The sequence below is a fragment of the Megascapheus bottae genome, chromosome 23 (genome assembly GCF_031878675.1).
Source record: "Megascapheus bottae isolate mThoBot1 chromosome 23, mThoBot2.hap1, whole genome shotgun sequence".
In the NCBI taxonomy this organism is placed as follows: Eukaryota; Metazoa; Chordata; class Mammalia; order Rodentia; family Geomyidae; genus Megascapheus; species Megascapheus bottae.
The window spans coordinates 3,989,543-4,009,919 of record NC_143531.1 but is presented as its reverse complement, the minus strand read 5'-3'; the positions used below and the strand labels follow the sequence as shown (position 1 = coordinate 4,009,919).

The following is a 20,377-nucleotide window of genomic DNA, read 5'->3' as shown; positions in this document are numbered from 1 at the left end:
AGATGAATGGGCTCAATCCCTCAGGTAGTACCTTGTGTGGGAAAGGGCCTTAGGAGCAAGGCAGGGTTGTTTTTGTTGTTTTTTTGTTTTGCCTCCCCATCTTGTATCCTCATCACCCTATTTTGAGCTGCGGTTCTGGGAGAGTTGTCCCATGCATTGGTTGTGATGACAGGCAAAATGGGTGGCTGGGGAATGGCTGCAGACCTGCTCCTCTGAGCTTCTTCCCACCCCTTTTCTGGGCCAATGTGATTGTAATTGATTTGCTCCCTTGGGTAACTGCACCTTGGGTTCCCACTTTCTCCAGGATGCCAAACTGCACTATTTGTGCGAATGACGTATCTTGTGCATTTTAATTTTTTTTCTTAATATAAATATTCTGGTTTTGTATTTTTATATATTTTAATCTTAAGGCCCTCATTCCTGCACTGTGTTCTCAGGTACATGAGCAATCTCAGGGATAAGTGAGCAGCAGCTCCAGGCCCGCCCAGCAGGAACTTTGTTGTTTTTATCACCATGGAGAGCAACCATTTGGAGTGCACAGCCTATTGAACTACCTCAGTTTTGCCAATTAGAGCTGGCTTTTCTGCCATAGGGTCCCTCTTGAAACCCCCTCCACTCATGGAAATGTTTTGTGGGAGACTAGGTTTTTAATTGGGCTGCCCCATGACTTGTTCTCCTTCTGCTGGAAGAATGGAAATTAGTCTAAACAGGAAACTGTGGCGTAGAGAAGGTAGAAGAGGCCCAGAGAGGAAGCCAAGGTTACTGGTGATTATCTAATCCTAGGGCTCTGGGGCTTGGTTTTTCTTTCCATATACCAGATCTATCCCTTCCTGGGTTAGGAAAATCTAGCTTACCACGCACATGACTATGTGTGCTTCCCCCCCCCCCCTCTCTCTTAAATGGGAATTGATATGGTTAAATTTTGAGACCACAGGTTTGTGTCCACCTTATACTAGCCAGACAGGGATGGATATATAAAACAAGGACCAAAATCCTCAGCCTTTCAAAAGTCTTGACTTCCAGGGAGACCGTTAAGTGAGGGCCTTTTTGTGGCACCCAGAGCCAATGTCCTGCCCTGCTGCATAGTGGTTCATAGTATTGTGTTAACTAAAGGAGAAAAAGGGGGTTTCGTTTACATGCTGTGAGATCACAGCAAACCTACCTCACTGTTGAAATGGGACAAATGCAATAGAATGCATTGGGTGATGTGTGTCTGATCCTGGTTTCTTGTCTCCCAAGTGCTGCCCCCCCCCCTCTAGTTAATTGTATTTGTCTAGGCTTTGTAGGACTTTATTGAGTTTCAGAACTGGTAATTGCTAGGTGGCCTAGTTTGTGTAAATAATAATATGTGGGTCTTTCTCCTGTTCTTTTGAGGTTTTATTGTTTACAAACTTACTTTTAGAATTGAGAAAAATAGCCAAAGTATCTTTGACAGAAGGTTCTGCACTAGACAAAAAAAAAATGAAACAAAGTTAGGGGTACCTCTTCTAAAGTGAGGATTTTGAACCATTGTTTTTCTTTTGTGCTCTCGCTTCCCTTATTTCCCATTTTGGACTAGATCTTTTCTAAAAACAAGTCCTAGCCCCTACCCTTTTTCTCCCGCAAAAGAAAACCTACGTGCCCATATACAATCCTGGTAATGTCTCTCCAAATTTTATGTGACGAATACAAACATTCAGGGAAAGCTAGGGCTCTACCCCCACCGTGTTCCAAACCTGAGCTCTTTAAAAAAAAGAGAGAGATTATTACCATAAGTGACATTTATGATCAAACCTACTTATTCTTTCATATTAGAGGGAAGCAATTGGGGCTTTCCATGTAGAAAGTGAGGTGAGGAGACCAGGAAAGGGAATATGAATGTATGTTCAAGTCACTCAGGAACTTGTACACAGGTGCAAGAAAGTAATGTCAAAGTGGCCACAAGATTGTTTAGTAAGAGACGGACGAATGTAACGCCATGTTTACTGCTAGAAACCAAAGCTTTGTGAAAAATCTTGAATTTATGGGGAGGGTGGGAGAGTGTACCTGTCTGTCCTTTCTCTGGTCCCTGCAGACTGAAGCTCCCATGGGCTTTGATGATCCCAGCCCTGGGTGTTTTGTTTCATGATTGATTTGTGCTGTACCCGAGTACTTCCTTTCCCCTTTTCTAATCATTTTTTTTTGTAACACATGCTGACTCTTCCCTTCCCTACTTTTCCTAGGAAAATACAATTAATAAATAAATACTTATTTGGTAAAAAAACAAAAACTTTATAAATGACATGTAAAATTGTAAACATACTATTGCACTGCCCTAATTAGTTATATCACTCAGCCCTAGTTTGTTCGCTCTGTCACATAAATTGAAAATACAATAGCCATATGTACCTAGTAAAAATATCAGCAATGAATATGTAATAGTTACACTATTTAAGTATGAGATATACCTTATTTACTTTGAATTAATTCGAGAGGCTGTAAAAAAATACCTAGTATTAACTCTTATTGTGTGCAAATTTAGACTTGTAAATATATAATCTCTGGATATACTATTCCTTTGGTAATAGGCACACATAATTTAACCTTAGAAATGACTGAATTTCTGTACTCATATGGCATGCCTCAACTGAGATTGTAATGAACAATTAAACAGATTTATACTGAGCAATAAGATTGAAGATGCAATATAAAGTCTACCAGCAAAACATCCAGGACAACATGTATTCCCTGCCAAATATTACTAGACATCTAAAGAAACCTTACACTCAATACTCACTCAAATATTTTCTTAAAATTTAAAGGGAAGGAGTGCTACTGAATTCATTCCATGAAGTTAATATTACCCTGCTGTCTAAACTGGATAGGAACCCAAAGGAAAACTACAGACCAATCTCCTTGGTGATCACAGATGCGAAAATTCTCAAAATAGTTGAAAACTGAAGGCAACAATACATTAGAAAGATCATACCCCAAGATCAAAGTAATTTCATTCCAGGGATATAAGAACAGCTCAGACATACATCAAATTAACAAATGTAATACACCACATAAACAGATACCAGTGCAAGATGTTAAGATCTAGATCAAAGCTTGAAGAGAGCCTGAGCAGAAATATCTGCAAGATTCTACCTCCAATTAACCAACAAGACAGGAAGCATTACTCCAGTGATAAAGCACCAGCCCTGATCAAGCCCTGATTTCACTGACAAAAAAAGAAAACTAGAAACAATAACAACTAAAAATAGACCTCATTTCATTTCATAAAATATTGGTTTTAAGATCATGTGCACAGAAATATGGAGCCTTTGTCGTCTACTCCTATGCATATGCTGCTCCTTTGGCATTATGTGTTGATTTCTAAAGAACTATATAATTTATCATGTCCCACTGCTTATATATTTACTTGCAGATTCACAAGCACATTTTAGCCATAACAAATGAGAGAAAACATGCAACCTAGGTTTCTTTGAATCTGACTTAGTTCACACAATTTTTCCAAGTCTTTCCATTTCCTTATGAATAGTACACTATCATTCTTTCTGATAGATAAGTAGAATTCCATTGTGTATCTATACCACATGTTCTTGATCTACTCATTCACTGAGGGCCAACGGGGGTGACTGTATCTTCGATATGGTAAACACTGCTGCAGTAAGAGAGTGCTGGCCCCTTTAGTGTGGCATTATTTGTGTTCTATTGGAATGCCCAGGAGTGGTATTGCGAGGTCACAGGGAAGCTCTATGTTCACTCTTTTGAGGAGCCTCCATACTGCTTTCCAGAGTGGATGAACCAGCTTACATTCTCACCAACTGTGCAACAGAATTACCTTTTGGCCGCATCCCTGCTGGCATTTGTTATTGTTAGTTTTCTTAATAATGGCCATTCTAGCTAGAGTGACGTGGAATCTCAACATTGTTTTGATTTGCATTTAATTTGCCAGAGATACTGAGCATTTCTTCATGTGTCCATTGGCCATTCATATTTCTTCCTCTGAGAAATCTTTAAGTTGTTAGCCCACTGGGTTGTTGAGGGTTTCCTTTTATGTTTGTTTGTTTGGTTTGTTATTGCTGTTTTTGTTTTCTTTTCTTTTGGTCTTGTTTGTTAGTTTGTATTTGGAGGGTAAGGAATGGCACAAAAAAGGTGGCACAAAGGGTGAAGAAATATATCAGTAGAACTCACTAGACACTATATGGAAAATGAACTGTCATGCTGTGGGTGGGGATGAGAGGGAAAAAATGGGAAAGAGGTAGGGAAGGGGAGACATGGTTCAAAAGATTGTACTTATGTAACCGTAACCCCTCTGTCTATTATTGCTGCAATAACAGAAAGAAGGAAAGAAAGAAGGGAAGGAGGAAGGGAGGGAGGGCAGGAGAGAGGGAGGGAGAGAGGGAGGAAGGGAGGGTTGATAGTAAGGGAGGAATAGGGGAAGAGAGAAAAAGAAAGGAAAGAAAAGGAAGGGAGAAAGGAAGAAAGGAAAAGAAAGAGAAGAACATAATAAATCCTGCCAAAAACCATCAAAAGGGAGGAAGGTGATAGTAAGGCAGAAAAAGAATAGTTGGCCATAGATTAGAATTCTGTAAGGACTTCCTATAAAGGAACTGCAGTAACTATACTAACACCTAAAATGGTCCTTACATGGGCAAAGCCTCTACGCAAAAATAACACAGGCACTGGTGGCTTATGTTACTTAGAAGGCTGAGATCTGATGACTGCAGTTCAAAGCCAGCTCAGTCAAGAAAGTCTGTGAGAATCTTCTCTCCAATTAACCCGCAGAAAAGCAGAAGTGAAGCTGTGGCTCAAAATGGTAGACTGCTAGCTTAGGGCAAAAAAGAGCTCAGGGACAATGCCTCAGCCCTGAATTCAAGCCCCACAATCAGCAACACACACACACACACACACACACACACACACACACACACACACACACACATATTCAGGAGGATTTCATGATCTCCCTCAATCTAATAAAATCATCACTTAGAAACTGGGAGCTTCATGACATTTGCTGACACAGGAACCCAGACCCAGGGCTTCTTATATTATTCCTCTTGGAGGTCAGAATCACTGAGCCTCGCAAAAGACCGCCTCAAACACAACACATAATGATTTACTACTCCTAAGCTACAAATAAACCATACAAGTAGCTGGATTTACTACTACATGAAATCAGTTTTATATCCTGTCAAATAAAATTGCAAGATGGATATCCAACAAAATTAAGAAAAATAGGGGAGGGAATGGGTGAGAATGTTGAAAGGGGTGGCACTCATACACTGCTTTGTTGAACGGAAATTACATTGTACAACTACGTAATGATAATGAAAATAAATGAATCACAATAGATATACAGAGGTAAAATCCGACAAAATGCAACAAAAACAAAAACAAAGTGACAGCAGAAGTAAAATTTTATTTGTACCATCTTCCATTTACACAGTTATTAATTCACTAAAGAAATATTTTCATGTGCCTAGATACTAAAAGAAATATGTGATATTAGGAAATATTTTGAACCTTGTGATAACATAAACAAATCTGAATTCTATTTTAATTCTATCTGTGTATAAATTCTATTAACTAGTTGAAAATGTGATTAAACTTAATATTTTCATTCATTTTTTCAGATGAACTTTTCATATCAAAACAGAAATGTTTATACTTTTTATACTCTGTACATTTTATAAAATATTAAATGAATTTTCTTCTAATATAATCACTCTCTACTAACAATACTTGGGCAAGTTAATTTTAGGCTTTCAAAATAATATACACTTGCCTATTATGCCAGATTCACCTGTAATAAGTATTTACTTTCAAAGCCAAAGGCTATTTCCAGTACATAAGAAATACACGAAATTATGTGTTTTTCTTGTTTATTTGTATTTCCCCAAACAAATATCACTCAAAGAGCTTGAATCCAAAATGGAGTGAAAGATTAGCTAAAAAAGGCACCTGTATTGGCGGTCTATCTGAATTAGCTTCAAATCACACACAACTGAATATATCCTCCCCCCCCTTTTTTATATCTTTGTTCTATTCATTTTATTTTTGCCTATTGTGGGGCTTTGTTGCTGTTTCTGAGGTTTTCTGCTCAAGGCCAATTCTCTACCACTTTGAACCACAGCTCTACTTCCAGTTCTGGTTAATTAGACATAAGAGCCTCATGGTGACTTTTCTGCCCAGGCTGGCTTTGAACCGTGATCCTCAGATCCTGAATGGCTAGGATTATAAGAGTGAGCCACCAACTTCCTGCAAATATATCTTTCTATAGTTTACATTACTACATATTTGTTTTATATTAATATTCATTTTATGCTTAAGATAGAATGTTATTGCTTAATGGAAAACCCTTATCATCCTACAAAAAACAATGGATAGTTGGCATGGCTAAGACCATAGAAAGTTTATCATTCCCATACAGACCTTCTTGTGCTCCTGTAGGCGGGAGACTGAGGAACATTTTTTATTGCACACTGGGCATATGAGTTTCTTCTTAGGATCTCCTAAGACAGAAATGAAACAAATGATAAGTACAGATGATGTGATTTCTGTCGCACAGCAGAGAATTCTACACTGCTCAGTGTTATAGATAATTATTCACGAAACTCAGAAAGACCGCGAGTTGCCTTTTAGACCCTTTTAGAGAGGTCTTCAGTTCTGACACATTCCTTTTTACAAACGTTTTAGAATTCTGTAGAGCAACACGGTATCGAGAGAGAAAAGCACAGAGACGGGCATGGAGGCCGAGTTCAAAGCCCAATTACTCAGGAGATGTAGATCAACACAAACATGTTTTGAGTTCAGCCTGAGCAAAAAGTTAGGGAGAAAAGTTAGGCATGGTGGTATGCGCCTGTCTTCCTGACCTTACAGGCTTTGTCTCTTTAAGCAATTCGACCCTATCTATGTGAAACTGCCTCCCTTGCTTTTCTCCACAGGGAATATTTTCTCCCCAAACATGTGAGTTCACAGAAAATAAAATAAAATAAATAAAAAAAGCCAACAAATAAAGAACTGAAATCATGTATCAACCTCAACAAAAGGTATCATTGTAACCCATAAAGCACAGCAATATTTCAAAAACTTTTACCATGCTCTACTATATAGGATTAAAAATGTTTCTATTTATAAAACATTTCCTATAAAATCACCATGAATTTTCAGGATCTATTATATTCTAATATTCAAGGCCAATTACAAGGAGCCTCACAAAGCACTCTAGGCATACAACACGGAAACCACATGCCTAGAAAACGCAAACACTTCCAGAGCCACAGCATGCATCTGGAGTTCTACTTACTTCAGCAAAGCTGACTTTAAAACTAACATGAAAGTTTTGTTACAATACATTGCAGACATAAATGGAGAAAATTAAGAACAGCATTTTAACCAGAACATCATTTTTTAAAAGTATGTAGGCAAGTCTATCAAAATAAAATTTATGCTTGCCTCTGCAATCATAGAATGGCCTCAGTGTACTTTAAATTTAAAAAATGCGTTTTACCACATATCGACCATATGTTCGTCAAAAGAAAAGACAGAAAAGAATGATGTAAAATTCTAAGGATTGAAACAAAGCTGGGACTTATTTCATACAGCTCTTCTTCTACTTTTCATAACTCTGATGCACAGCTCTTACTCAGTGTGAAGTGCAAACTGAACCTGCAAGTAGCAGACATGGTAAAGGAGTCTCTATAATCTTAGGATTATTCACTTGAATTTTTGTGGATGATGAATAAACCCAATGTCCATATCCTGGGTATGAATTAATGTGCTGCTCTGACCTTGAGACTAAACAAGAAGGAGAAAAGAAAGTCCACCTTTTTCCTTATCCAGAGGAGAATTTCTCCCTTTCCAGAAAGAAGCAGAGGGAAGAATTCAGCACATGGTTATGCACAAAGCAAATGAAACTGCATCCATTTCAACTTCTTCAAGATGTATACACAAGATGTCAAAGGCAGGCGACATTGTCCACAAAGAAATGTACTCGTTTTACTTGACTTAGGTAAATGTATCCCTTCTGTGCATCACTTTTACAATAAAAATTTCAGAAAGTTGTAGAAGTCAAAGGTGAAATCTGACAACACAGCCACTGGTTCAATCCAGTGCAACAGATCCATTTTAAACTGTCTTCAAAGTACTGAGACACTAAGTGACAATCCAATTTAATACTGGTTTTGTTGTTTAACTCATCCATTAGGAGGGATTCCAAAAATTATCTGCTGTATTAATCCAAATGTCATTTAATTAAAATAATGCTCAATCCCCAGGTCAAAATGTAGTGAGGAATTTTCTCTACTACTGTATGCAGGTTAAAAGAAATGAATTTTCCAGTAACAATAATAAGGCAGAAATGGCTCCATTAATAGTTTTAAGTTACATCTATACTGATCAATTTCAACAATTTATGGACAAAATTTCATACAGATTCATGACAACACACATACACACACACGCACAGCAGTTCTTTGTGGATGTAAACACTAAGCACAACTCATGAATCCTTCTTAGTGTCCACTTAGGATTAATTCAGTACTGGGAAAACGGCAAGTGCTGCTGAAATCCACTGGAAAAAGATCATTCAGTATAAGAAAAAGAAACAAAGGAAGAAAAAAAAAGTTCCACATCTGGGTGAAACACAATGGAAAAAAAAAGCCTGCGCTCTCAGGAGCGAGAATGAAAAGCAGATTCCATTTATAAGCCATGTTCCCATGACATACCAGCGTGGATGTTTTCCTGGTGTCTTTTCAGGGCGTCTTTGCTCTTCAGTTTCTTCCCACAGCTGTCCGCTTTGCACACGAACCTGGCACTCCCCTGGCAAGTCTCCTGGTGCTGCTCAAAGCTACAAGGCAAGCAGTAAGAGGGACAGGAAGGAGCGCTGGTGACAATGGACATGCACAATGCAAGCAGCATGCTCTGCCACACATGCACCCCAGTGCCACGTCCTCTCCCAGAGTTGCAGGCCGAGCAAATGCATTTTTACAGAGGTGAGAGACAACGCGTTCCATGGCATCAGTGAAATGGTCAGTCACATGCAAAACAAACAAACCCAAAAGACCCAGGATTACAGAACAGTCCGTTCAAAACTCAGACAGAAAACCTCAGCGCTGAACTGAAGGAAGAACTGCAAACAGAACATTGAAAACTTCGTGAAGAATCCTTTAGGCTGCTTTTCTCTGTGCAGTGAAGGGCACTGGGTGGAAACGGGGAAAAGAGAGAGAAACAAAAAAGCAGAATGCTAAGACAAAATGCATGAGGACACACCAACTCTCCATGTCACGTTCATAACTCTGCATTCTGTCTTCTGCCTTTGGAAATTTGTAAATTTATAATAGGAACTCATTTATCTACAACTTCCAGTTCAGTAAGGCTATTTTTTTTCCAATGAAATATACAATATTATGTGGACCAAAATTAGACTGAGGTTGTAAAGTCTATTTACAAAGCATACACAGCCCTTGTGGGGTTTCTTTCTTTAAAAAGAAAACATTAAAAGAGAGAATAAACTGTAGCTAGACACAGGTGGCTCACACCTGTAATCCTAGCTTCTTGGGAGGTTGAGATCTGGAGGATAGAGGTTAGAAGCTTTCAAGAAGTCTCAATGATTCTATCTCCAGTAAAGGCCAGTAAAGGCCAGGCTCAAGTGGATAAAAAATGTTATGTTGTTAAACTAACAGTAATAGAATCATGGGTGGAAGCGTTATCGTAACTGTATCTGATGATGTTTACACTACTCCACCAATGGTCTATAAAAATGGCCTCCTCAAAATTGCTATGTATTCTTGCTGCCATTTTGTAAACTTTTCAGGAACTGATTCCCAAGTCCCTATCACAGGAAATTTCACAACCGAACCTTCACCTATCACTTCAAAGTATTGCTTGACATGGAACTTAGTTACAGTGGTGATTAATTTTAGATTTAGTGGTTATCTATAAATTTCAAAATCAGAATTTTCAAGAGTAGGCATACTACAGTCAGGACAGAGGAGTAAAAACAAATGCAGAATTCTCTCTCTCTCTCTCTCTCTCTCTCTCTCTCTCTCTCTCTCTCTCTCTCTCTCTCCATCCCTCTCTCTCCATCTCTCTGCTTCTCTGGTCTCTGTCTCTATCTCTTTGTCTCTGTCTGTCTGTCTCTGTCTGTCTCTGTCTCTGTCTCTGTCTCTGTCTCTGTCTCTCTCTCTCTCTCTCTCTCTCTCTCTTTCTCTCTCTCTCTCTCTCTCTCACACACACACACACACACACACACACAGATTAAAATTAAAAACTATGACCCAGTGCTGGTGCCTCATGCCTATAATCCTAGCTACTCAGGAGACTGAGATCTGAGGAACATGATTCAAAACCAGCCCAGGTAGTAATCCTGAGACTCTTATCTCTAATTAAACACCATAAAAACTGGAAATTGACCTCTGGCTCAAATGGTAGAATGGTAGACTTAATCACAAAAAACTCAAGGACAGTGTCCAGGCCTGAAATTCAAGCACTAGGACTGGCAGGCACGCGCGCGCGCACGCGCACACACACACACACACACACACACACACACACACACACACACACACGCCAAATAGAACCATTCTGAAAGATACACACTGTCTTTGCAAAGCTTGCTTGACTGGGAATTTCTTCCCACAGTTCTTGCATTTAACTTCTTTCTCCCCTGTGGGTCTCTGGTGCAAAGTCTGAACGTGCTGGGCAAGGATTTCTTCACTGGGGAAACTCAATTCACACTGGGGACAGGCATGCTCTTTTTCACAGCTCCAGGAATCTGAAGAGAGAAGGAAGTATTCTATAGCACAGATTCACAGCCAGGAACTACCAACTCCTGCCCTCACTTTAAAACCACATCAAGTCTGTTCACCGCTGAAAATCTGTATTAACTGTCATCTACAAAATAGAAAATAAGTGTTTCTAAACAGAAAACCACTGTTTTAATCCTTTCACTAGTGTTTCACAAAGTGAGTACAAAATCAATTTCCACGGTGTGTGTGTGTGTGTGTGTGTGTGTGTGTGTGTGTGTGTGTGTATCTGTGTATGCACCCCCCAACCCCATTCCCCTACATCTGCACATGCCCTGAGGCTTGAACACAAAGCCTGGGTGTTATCACTGAGCATTTTTGCTCAAAGCTAGCACTCTACCACTGGAGCCATTGCTCCACTTACAGCTTTTGGATGGTTAACTAGACATAAAGTCTCACAGACTTTCCTGCCCAGGCTGCCTTCCAACTCAATCCTCAGATCTCAGCTTCCTGAGTACCTTGGGTTACGAGTGAGAGCTATCTGAGCCCAGACAATTTCCCTTTTTAATTGACTCACTGATGTCAATTAAAACTTACAATGCCATCATTGAATCACATAACAATATTCCACTGAAACAGTTCACCTCTGAGGATAGTGAAAAGGCCAAAGTGAACTGACAGAGCTAACTCAGATCTCTCAGCACGCTTTATAAATTGTATATTGTTCAGAATGTCAAATGAAACTGGGTTTGGAAAATAAACCAAATATGATTCAAACTAAAATCACAAATAACACTATCATGAACAGACAACTGCTATGATTTATCTCCAAGGCTAATTTATCTTTTGTACATATATATAACGTTAAGCACATTATCCACTTTATCTAGGTCAATTTACATGCCACTTCTTATCTGAAAGTCTAAAAGTAAACTTTTCATAATTTCAGTTGGTGCAGTAGCTCAAGCTTGTAATCCTAGTTCCATGGGAGTCTGAGGTCAGGAAAGTCATGGTTTGGAGCCATTCTAGACAAAGAGTTTATGACACAACAACTCCTCAACAAAAAGTACGGTGGCACACATCTGTCATACTAATTATATGGAAAGTGTATATAGGAAAATTCTAGCTGGGAGTCCAAGCCAGCACACACAGAATTCAAAAACCTATACAAAAAAAAACAAAAAAACAAAAATGAGCAAGCCAGACATCAGTGACTCATGCCTGTTATTCTAGCTATTCAGGAGGCTGAGAGCTGAGGGTAACAGTTTGAAGCCAGCCAAGTCCAGGAAAGTCCATGAGATTCATATCTACAATTAATCACTCAGAAAAAGCCTGAAGTGGCGTTGCTGCTCAATTAGTACAGCACTGACCTTGAGAACACAGAAGCTCACAGACAGTGTCCAGGCTCTTAGATAGACAGATAGATAGATAGATAGATAGATAGATAGATAGATAGATAGACAGACAGACAGACAGATAGATAGATAGAAAGGACAAGCTAAAGGGGCTGAAGATGTGGTTCAAGTGATAAATTGTTTGCCTAACATGCATAAGGCCTTGAGTTAAAATGCTGAGATAGACGGATAGATGGGTGGATAGATAGATGGATGGATGGATGGATAGACAGATGGACAGACAAATGGATGGATGGATGGATGGATAGATGGGAGAGAGAGGCTAAAGTACTATAATTTATCTAATCAAACTAGACTACTGTATGTTTTCAATATTTGGATTACTTCTTTGTTTTTCTTTTGTTGGGGGTTTTTATTTCTTTGCCATCATAAATGGGTCTAAGAATTCTAAAATGGTGCCAATGGCTCACTTTGGTAATTCTAGCTACTCAGGAAGCTGAGTTGAAGACTATGGTTAAGAGTTAGCCCAGGCTAAAAATAATTTTTAAAAAATCCCAGACTCTACCTCAGTTAATCAGCAAAGAAACCACTCCAGCCAGACCAAAGGCTGAACTAATGTGTAGAACATCAGCCAATAGTAAAAATACTGAGCAAGAGCTCAAGGCTATGAGTTCAAGCCCCAGTACTGGCCCATGCACAGATATACACTCCCGGTTCACATGTTTACAAAAATCTTTTAAATTTCTACTTTTTCTTTTTACAAAGAAAATGAAGGGTGTTATTTTGATCACCAAAAACAAAAAATTCTGGGTACTAAAAGGTAAGTTGACAACGTACTTTCAAATTAAATTAATGCACAAGATGGAGGTAACAAAAAAAATTTTAAATAAAATAGGCTTGGTACTGGCACAAGAACAAGCCTGAAGACCAATGGAATAGAACTGAGGACCCAGATATTAAACCACAGACCTATGGCCACCTAATCTTTGACAAGGGAGCCAAAAAAATAGAATGGAAGAAAGATAGCCTCTTCAACAAGTTGTGCTGGCAGACCTGGTTAAGCACCTGCAGAAAACTAAAGTTGGATCCTTCTTTGTCACCCTGCACTATTATTAATGGATCAAAGACCTTGAGGTAAAAGCCGACACACTGAAAACTTTACAGGAATGAATAGGAGATACACTAGGCCACCTTGGCACAGGTCAAAACTTTCTTAATAAGGACCAAGAATCACAACAAATCAGAGAAAGGCTGGATAAGTGGGACTGCATTAAACTGCAGAGCTTTTGTATGGCAAAGGACATAGCTAGTAAATTAATTAGGAAGCCTACAGAGTGGGAGAAGATCTTCACCAACCATACAATGGACAAAGGCCTCATATCTAAAATATATCAACAGCTTAAAAAATGGAATCATTCCCAAACTAATCTCCAAAGTAACAACCATCTCATTAAAAGATGGGCCAAAGACTTAAAGAGAGTCTTCTCTGAAGACTTCTTCTGAAGAAGAAACAAAAATGGCCTATAGACACATGAAGAAATGCTCAACATCTCTGGTCATAAAAGAAATGCAAATCAAAACAACTCTAAGATTCCACCTCACTCCAGTTAGAATGGCCAGGATCAGGAAAACTAATAACAACAGATGCTGGAGGCGATGTGGCCAGGAGGGATCTCTACTACCCTGTTGGTGGGAGTGCAAACTCCTTCAACCACTATGGAAGGCAGTATGGCAGTTCCTCAAAAGACCAAACATAGAGCTCCCCTATGACCCAGCAATTCCACTACTTGGCATTTACCCAATCATCCAGAAACAAGGGCATACTAAATCCACTAGCACAACAATGTTCATTGCAGCACTATTTACCATAGCAAAGATATGGAATCAACCTAGATGTCCCTCAGTTGATGAATGGATCAACAAGATGTGGTATTTGTACACAATGGAATTCTATGCTGCTGTCAGAAAGAACGACATTGCCCCATTTGTTAGGAAATGGAAAGACTTAGAAAAAATCATATTAAGTGAAGTAAGCCAGACTCAAAGGAACTTAGGCTCAATGGTTTCCCTCATTTGTCATAATCAGTAGAAACCTTGGGCTCTCCTAGCAGAGATTTGCAATAGAGCAAAACCTTGATACATAAGGCCATATAGTATGACGCTAAATGAAAGCCATATAATGAATGACTGTTGTCCTTAAGGTACTATGTTATCTCTCATCTCTTTTGCTGTCCCTTGGTTATCTCATATTGTTACAGTATCTCACTTTGTTATCTGATATATTGTATATATTTGTATTTGGTTATTTGAAATTGGATAGGGCAGGGGGTAGAACAAGATAAGGGGTGGAGGTTGGGGGGAGGGGAAATGGGGACCAAGACATGTGAAAGGGTATCAATATATGTGAATTAATGCACCTTCTATCTGGCAAATATCATGTAACCCTTCTATTAATTACAATAAAATTATATTTAAAAAATACATAGGAAGTTAAAAGAAAATACCCAGAGAAAAGGTTCACAAAGAAAAGAACTTATGTTTGGAAGAAATGAGATATGACACTCTCGAAAATGCTTTAATTTTCTGAAATGTATGGTGGCACTTTGAAGTTGTTGCAAGAAATAAGAAGAGATAGAAAAGATAGAAAAGAAGAGCTAGAGATATTATATTCATATACAATCCAAAAAAAAGAAAACAGGGACAACTGCTATCATCCCAAATCTCATATTCTATATAGTCTAATGCATACTGGGAAAACAGAATAAATTAAATCATCTAACTGAAGTAAAGCAACAGAAACCATCACTAGAATGTAAGATTCCTGAGAAAGTGATCTCATTCCATAACCGTGGAGAACCAAGTAACAGAGACAAGATTAACGTAATAGGCTGGTCTGACCTCAGCCACCGTGGTTTTTCCTTTACCAAGCCAGGACAAATGACCAACACTTCCCAGAAGTTCTAGAATCCCAGAGAATCTCAAATAAGACCGAGGACCAGGAACCAGGCCCTGCTTCACCTCTGCTCTGATCTTTCTCCAAGGGCATAGTGACTCACGGAGCGTTTTAGGAGTGATCAGAGGCCCAGCCAAAGTAACAATTGAAAATTTCCACTATCTATCACCTCACTAGAGAGCTAAGGGGTTCACATACACCCCAACTCTCCCCCTGACAATGCAACCCAGCTCTGAGCTTAGTTGTCCTACAAAGTCCCTCTGCTACCTTCCTCCACCATACTTTTCGTGCTAGTCAGACGAAGAGCACAGCACATGACAAAAACACTACCCTAATAACATCATACTGCAATGCATCTACAATCCCAACAGTGCATGTGCCATTGCTTCCATGACTTTCTTCTCTCAGGTCTCCAATGACTGGTACAACACCTTTTCCGCCAGCTGCCGGCTGTCCTGCGGTATTCTCCTCTTCCTCTTCGCTGGTCACTGACAAAATATGCTGCTCATCTTCCTCAGCTTCCATGTCACTGTCCAGGTAGCCAATCAGAAGTTCCGTGTCTGTTTCTATATCATCCAGTGCCAAGTAGAAAATGTTCTCTCCTTCCTGAAACGGAAGTTGAAACCAAAGGCTGAGCCATTCATTATTTTGGGGGAATAATTACAAAATCATTAAGATAAGCTCAAGTACCACCCAAGGTTATTATCATGGTTTGGGTTTGGGTTTGGGTTTTTGTTTTGGTATCTCCAACTCTGTCACCTGATCAGTATAAAGTGTGTTTTAGAAAAAAGACAATAAATTCATATCTCTATCAGAAGAAATTGGGATAAATAAATAACTTTGTAAATGAAGTCTTCAACATGAAGTGGCCTTATACAGAAATTATTGAAACCTGTCGATGTTATTTGTGAGGCAATGGTGCCAAGTACACACAAAGAGACAGTAATGTAACAAGGAAGATTTTGTTATACATAATATTAAATATTACCATGGAATAAAAAAGAAAAACCTTCAAGCTCCAAAGGCAACAAGAAGAATGGCAAACAAATTATTCTCCCTACAGAATTTCCAAAAGGCTGGACTAGAAATGGCCAGAAAGAATAGACAGCTGCATAGTTCAAGCTATTTGCTGAACTATCACACACACACACACACACACACACCTCATCTCTTCACTTTTCAAAGCCCACTGAGGTGACAGAGGAGAGAAGAAAGAACACAAAGTTGAGCATTACAATAGTTGATTGTTGTTGTTTTGGGGCTGGTCCTATAACTTGAACTCAGGGCTTGGGTGCTGTCTCTGAGCTTTATTACTCAAGGCTAGTATACTCTATCACTCTAGCCACAGCTCTACTTCCAGACTGGCGGTGCTTACTTGGAAATAAAAGTCTCCAAGACTTTTCTGCTCGAACTGGTTTGAAACGACAATCCCCAGATCACAGATTCCTGCGTAGCTAGTCTGAATATTTTTTTACAAGAAAATTCTCGAAGGCAGAAAGGCTAAGGTTGAAATGAAAGATATGTAGAAAAAGCAGTGATGGACTCAAAGAAGAAATGCCTTAGAACCTTCTTTCCAAAGAGATCCCAGAGTAACTCACACTTGTCATTACAGAGTACAGAGCACACATCTGGGCTTTGGGCCAGTCACAGAGAAAGCCTCAGACCTGGGTCTTCACTCTTTCCCTATGAGAAAGACTAGACTTCTGGTGACTCAGAACTTCTGTTGAGATCTGTCTGTCAGGTATGCTCAGGTGATCTACACAGGCTTCGCACACTTTGGGCCAATGTTGTCTCTTCTAGAAAAACAGTTCCTTCTGATGGCGCTGAGTTATGGAAGCCTCATGATTCTAAAAGCCCAAACTTGACAGTCCACAGAGGCAGAGAAACCTATGCGCTAAAGGCTCTGGACTTCACACAGTCCTCAGAATGCAGAGCTCATGGTGGCCAAAATGCACCTAGGCTTTGCAAGTTACACTAATTGAAAGAGGTACATACTGTGAGATAAATCGCATGCGTTCTTTTGAATGGTTTATTAATTCAATGATAAAAGGTAGCACTTCATAGTTAACCTTTTACGATTTACTTCATTGACTGCATGACATACTGTCGAAATTTTCCTAAGAAAGTTAACTCCCTCGATAAAGAACTAAATGTGGCTAGTTCTAGCACTTAAGTCCTTCCGACTCATTCTGATTCACTCGACTTTGTTGACAAACTTGAATAACACTTTTAAGGAGAACCTCTATAAATAATCTGAAACTCATTATCAGAGATAGCTCCAATTTTGAAAGGGCAAATAGAATGCCCAGATTTGGGCATAGGGAGGTTTTTGTTGTTGCTTTGTTTTTTCATTATGCTGGTCCTGGGGTTTTGAACTCAGAGGCTGGGCTTTCCCTGGGCTTCATGTGCTCAAGGCTAGCAACTCTACTACTTGAGCCACAGCTCCAGTTCTAGCTTTTGGATGATCAATTTGAGATTTGAGTCTCACAGCCTTTACGGCCCAGGCTGGCTTTAAGCTATGATCCTCAGTTCTCAGCTTCCTGAATAGCAAGGATTACAGGAGTGAGCCACCAGCACCCAGTTCAGATTTTAGTTTTAATGTTTGAAAACATGTGTACACATATGATAGTTGGTGTGTCATTTTTTCCTCTGGTAAATGCACTGTACAGGATGTTTCTTTCACTGCATCTAAAGCATGTCTTTTCACTATGCTTTCTAGTAACTAAAAATTCCTCAGCATTCTTTTTTGACCATACCTTTTAAGTCTTATTTGGATACAGTCCCACTATACTTTAATTCAGTGTTGTCTCCAATACTAATCTTGCATTGTGGCATGTGGTAAGTGTGACATGGAAAACACCCTATCATTCCATCTGACGGCAGATACCTGCTTTCCTTTCACCTTTGCTGATTCCTCATCTGAGTCCCACTTCTCTGAGGTAGCCCAGCCTTAACCCTCCAGATGTCAACAAAGTATCTGAATTAAAAGTATCTATTAATCCGGGGTAATACTGAAAATCAAGATTTAATGTCCCTAACTGCATAGCAATCTGGCTAAGAGATGAAGGCGCTGAGACAGCAGAATGAAATGTACACATGTACACACACACACACAGTGTAAAACTGTAACTCTTTGCCAAGTGAACTACGCACATGCCCATAAAGTGTAGGGCAGAGTTCAAGTGGAAGCATTTGCTTTCAATTATTTTAAAGAAAACAGATGGGATCTTCTGCCAAACCGATGAGGCGCACTGGACTTAGTATGCCAGGTGTGGGAGCTGGAGAAGGGGCCCAGTTATCGAGTGGGACCCCACAAGGAGCCTCGGTGCCAGGAGGATCTATAGCAGAGATGATGGGTATCTGGGCTGCTCTTGAGAAACTTCATTCACAGACACAAATCAACAGAGGAAGAAATTATCTAAGTGATATCATGAACACCTTGGTAACTTGGGCTCCTACAAATGCAAACGTAAGTGTAACTAACATGAAATGTCATTCTGTGTTTTAATTGTGTAACAATTTAAGTCAAATAATCAATATGATACTAAATTACTATTCCGAATAAACTTAATGTCAAATACGACATTCAGGACTCTCTTATAAAGAATAATTTCATAGTTTGGGGTTTTCTTTTAATCAAAAAGTTGTGTTCATTTATTTATTTGTTTACTTATTTATTGTTCATCTCTATCTCTCCATTTAAAAAGGTATACTTTTATCATCTTAAAATGGTGGTGAAGGGAAGTTGGGCCTGGTGGTAGAGTGCTTGCCTAGCATGCACAAAGACCTGGGTTCAATTCCTTGGTACCACATATATAGAAAAAGCCAGAAGTGATGATGTGGCTCAAGTAGTAGAGCTCTAGCCTTGAGAAAACCCAAGGACAGTGCCCAGGCCCTGAGTTCAAGTCCTAGGACTGGCAAAAAAATATAAAAAGCAAAAAAAAATCAGTTTATGGGTACAATTCACGTTGATCAACTCATCCCTTTCATCGCTCTCCTCTATCCCTACCAAACCAACCCATCCCCTCAGTTTTCTTAATTTCATAGGACATGCTTTGGTATTATAAATGCACTCCCTGCCCTTCCTTTCTTCAGTCCTCTTCCCCTTCCCCTTGATATCTCCCCATTTACCAAATGACAGTTTCCTGAGATTCACTTTCTTAGACTATGATCATTTCAGTTCAAAGTATATTATATGTATACATGGAACTAATATAATAAAAGCCTCTGAAAGTAAAGTGTAGTCATAAAATTCAATGTACAACCTATGAAGCAAGAAAATTGAGGGAAGGAGTAGAACTGAGAAGGACGTGGGATGACGACCAAAGGGGAGATATTGATCAAAATATACTATATTCATAAACTGCTTTGTGGAGTGGTAACTCCCTGGTATAAATAAAGATAATGGTAATTTTTAAAGGCAAAATAGCATGTACTCTGTGGTATACCATAACAAACCTATAAAGCTGAAAGCTCCAAACATATCAAGGTGAAGTGATCATGAAAATAATGTACACTGGAGGGTGTGGGCCAGGTGATTTAGACAGCATCATCTCTTCGAATGTAATTGTTATAGTATTCCATGCAGTAGGTATCATAGTCAACTCCAGCAGAGGAGCAGAGCCGCAGTGGTTACTTCTACTGCTATGGAGTCAGGCAGCAGATTGCCCTGGGAACCATAGTAACTGCAATGTTGAGTACAGGGCCCTGAATCCACCAGCAGGTTCCAGGTACCAATCAGCTGACTGAATAAGTCACCTGTTTGGCTCATGCTCTGTCTACTACTTAAAAGCTTTCCCTTCTTGCAGAGCACAGGTGGCCCATGCCTATAATCTTCACTACTCTGGAAGCTGAGATCTGAGGATCACTGTTTGAAGCCAGCCCTGGCAGCAAAGTCCATAACTTTAACCACCAAAAAAAACCAGAAGTGTAGTTGTGCCTCAAGTGATAGACTATTGAGCACAAAAAGCTCAGGAACAGCACTCCAGCCTTGACTTCAAGCCTCATGACCAGCACAAAAATAAAAAATTAAATTAAAAAAAACCCTTCCCTTCTTGCTCTTGTACAAACTGAGCTTGACTCTGTTCCTTCTAATTCTATATTGTGCTCACTTTGTTCACTAACCTTGGCCCATCGTCCCATGCTGTACATGGTGGGCATTAATGGCTTGTCCCCAGCCTAGAGGACCACCCTAACCTTGAAGACGACCCAGTGGAGTCTCCTCCATACCCATATCCTCTGTATTCCCAGCACACTGCAACAGGTGGGATCCAAGAGCCAGACAGTACTGGACAGAAAGGAATGTGTGGTGTGCTATTATATGAAGATTTTACAAAAGATAGCAGAATACGGTC

At 39.5% G+C, this 20,377-nt stretch overlaps 1 protein-coding gene across 2 annotated transcripts in view; it reads right to left on the bottom strand.

Moving 5' to 3' along the window:
- Positions 1–20,377, bottom strand: part of Prdm5 (PR/SET domain 5) — a 121,406-nt gene that overhangs the window by 60,617 nt on the left and 40,412 nt on the right. The window contains exons 4-8 of one of the 2 annotated variants that reach the window (XM_090356634.1): positions 15,455–15,629; positions 10,570–10,744; positions 9,077–9,169; positions 8,697–8,818; positions 6,403–6,482 (exon numbers count right to left, since the gene is read on the bottom strand). In XM_090356634.1, coding sequence (XP_090212760.1) covers positions 6,403–6,482; positions 8,697–8,818; positions 9,077–9,169; positions 10,570–10,744; positions 15,455–15,629 — 645 coding nt within the window. The remainder of the gene's footprint in view (positions 1–6,402; positions 6,483–8,696; positions 8,819–9,076; positions 9,170–10,569; positions 10,745–15,454; positions 15,630–20,377) is intronic. The other variant, XM_090356635.1, reaches the window with a different exon arrangement.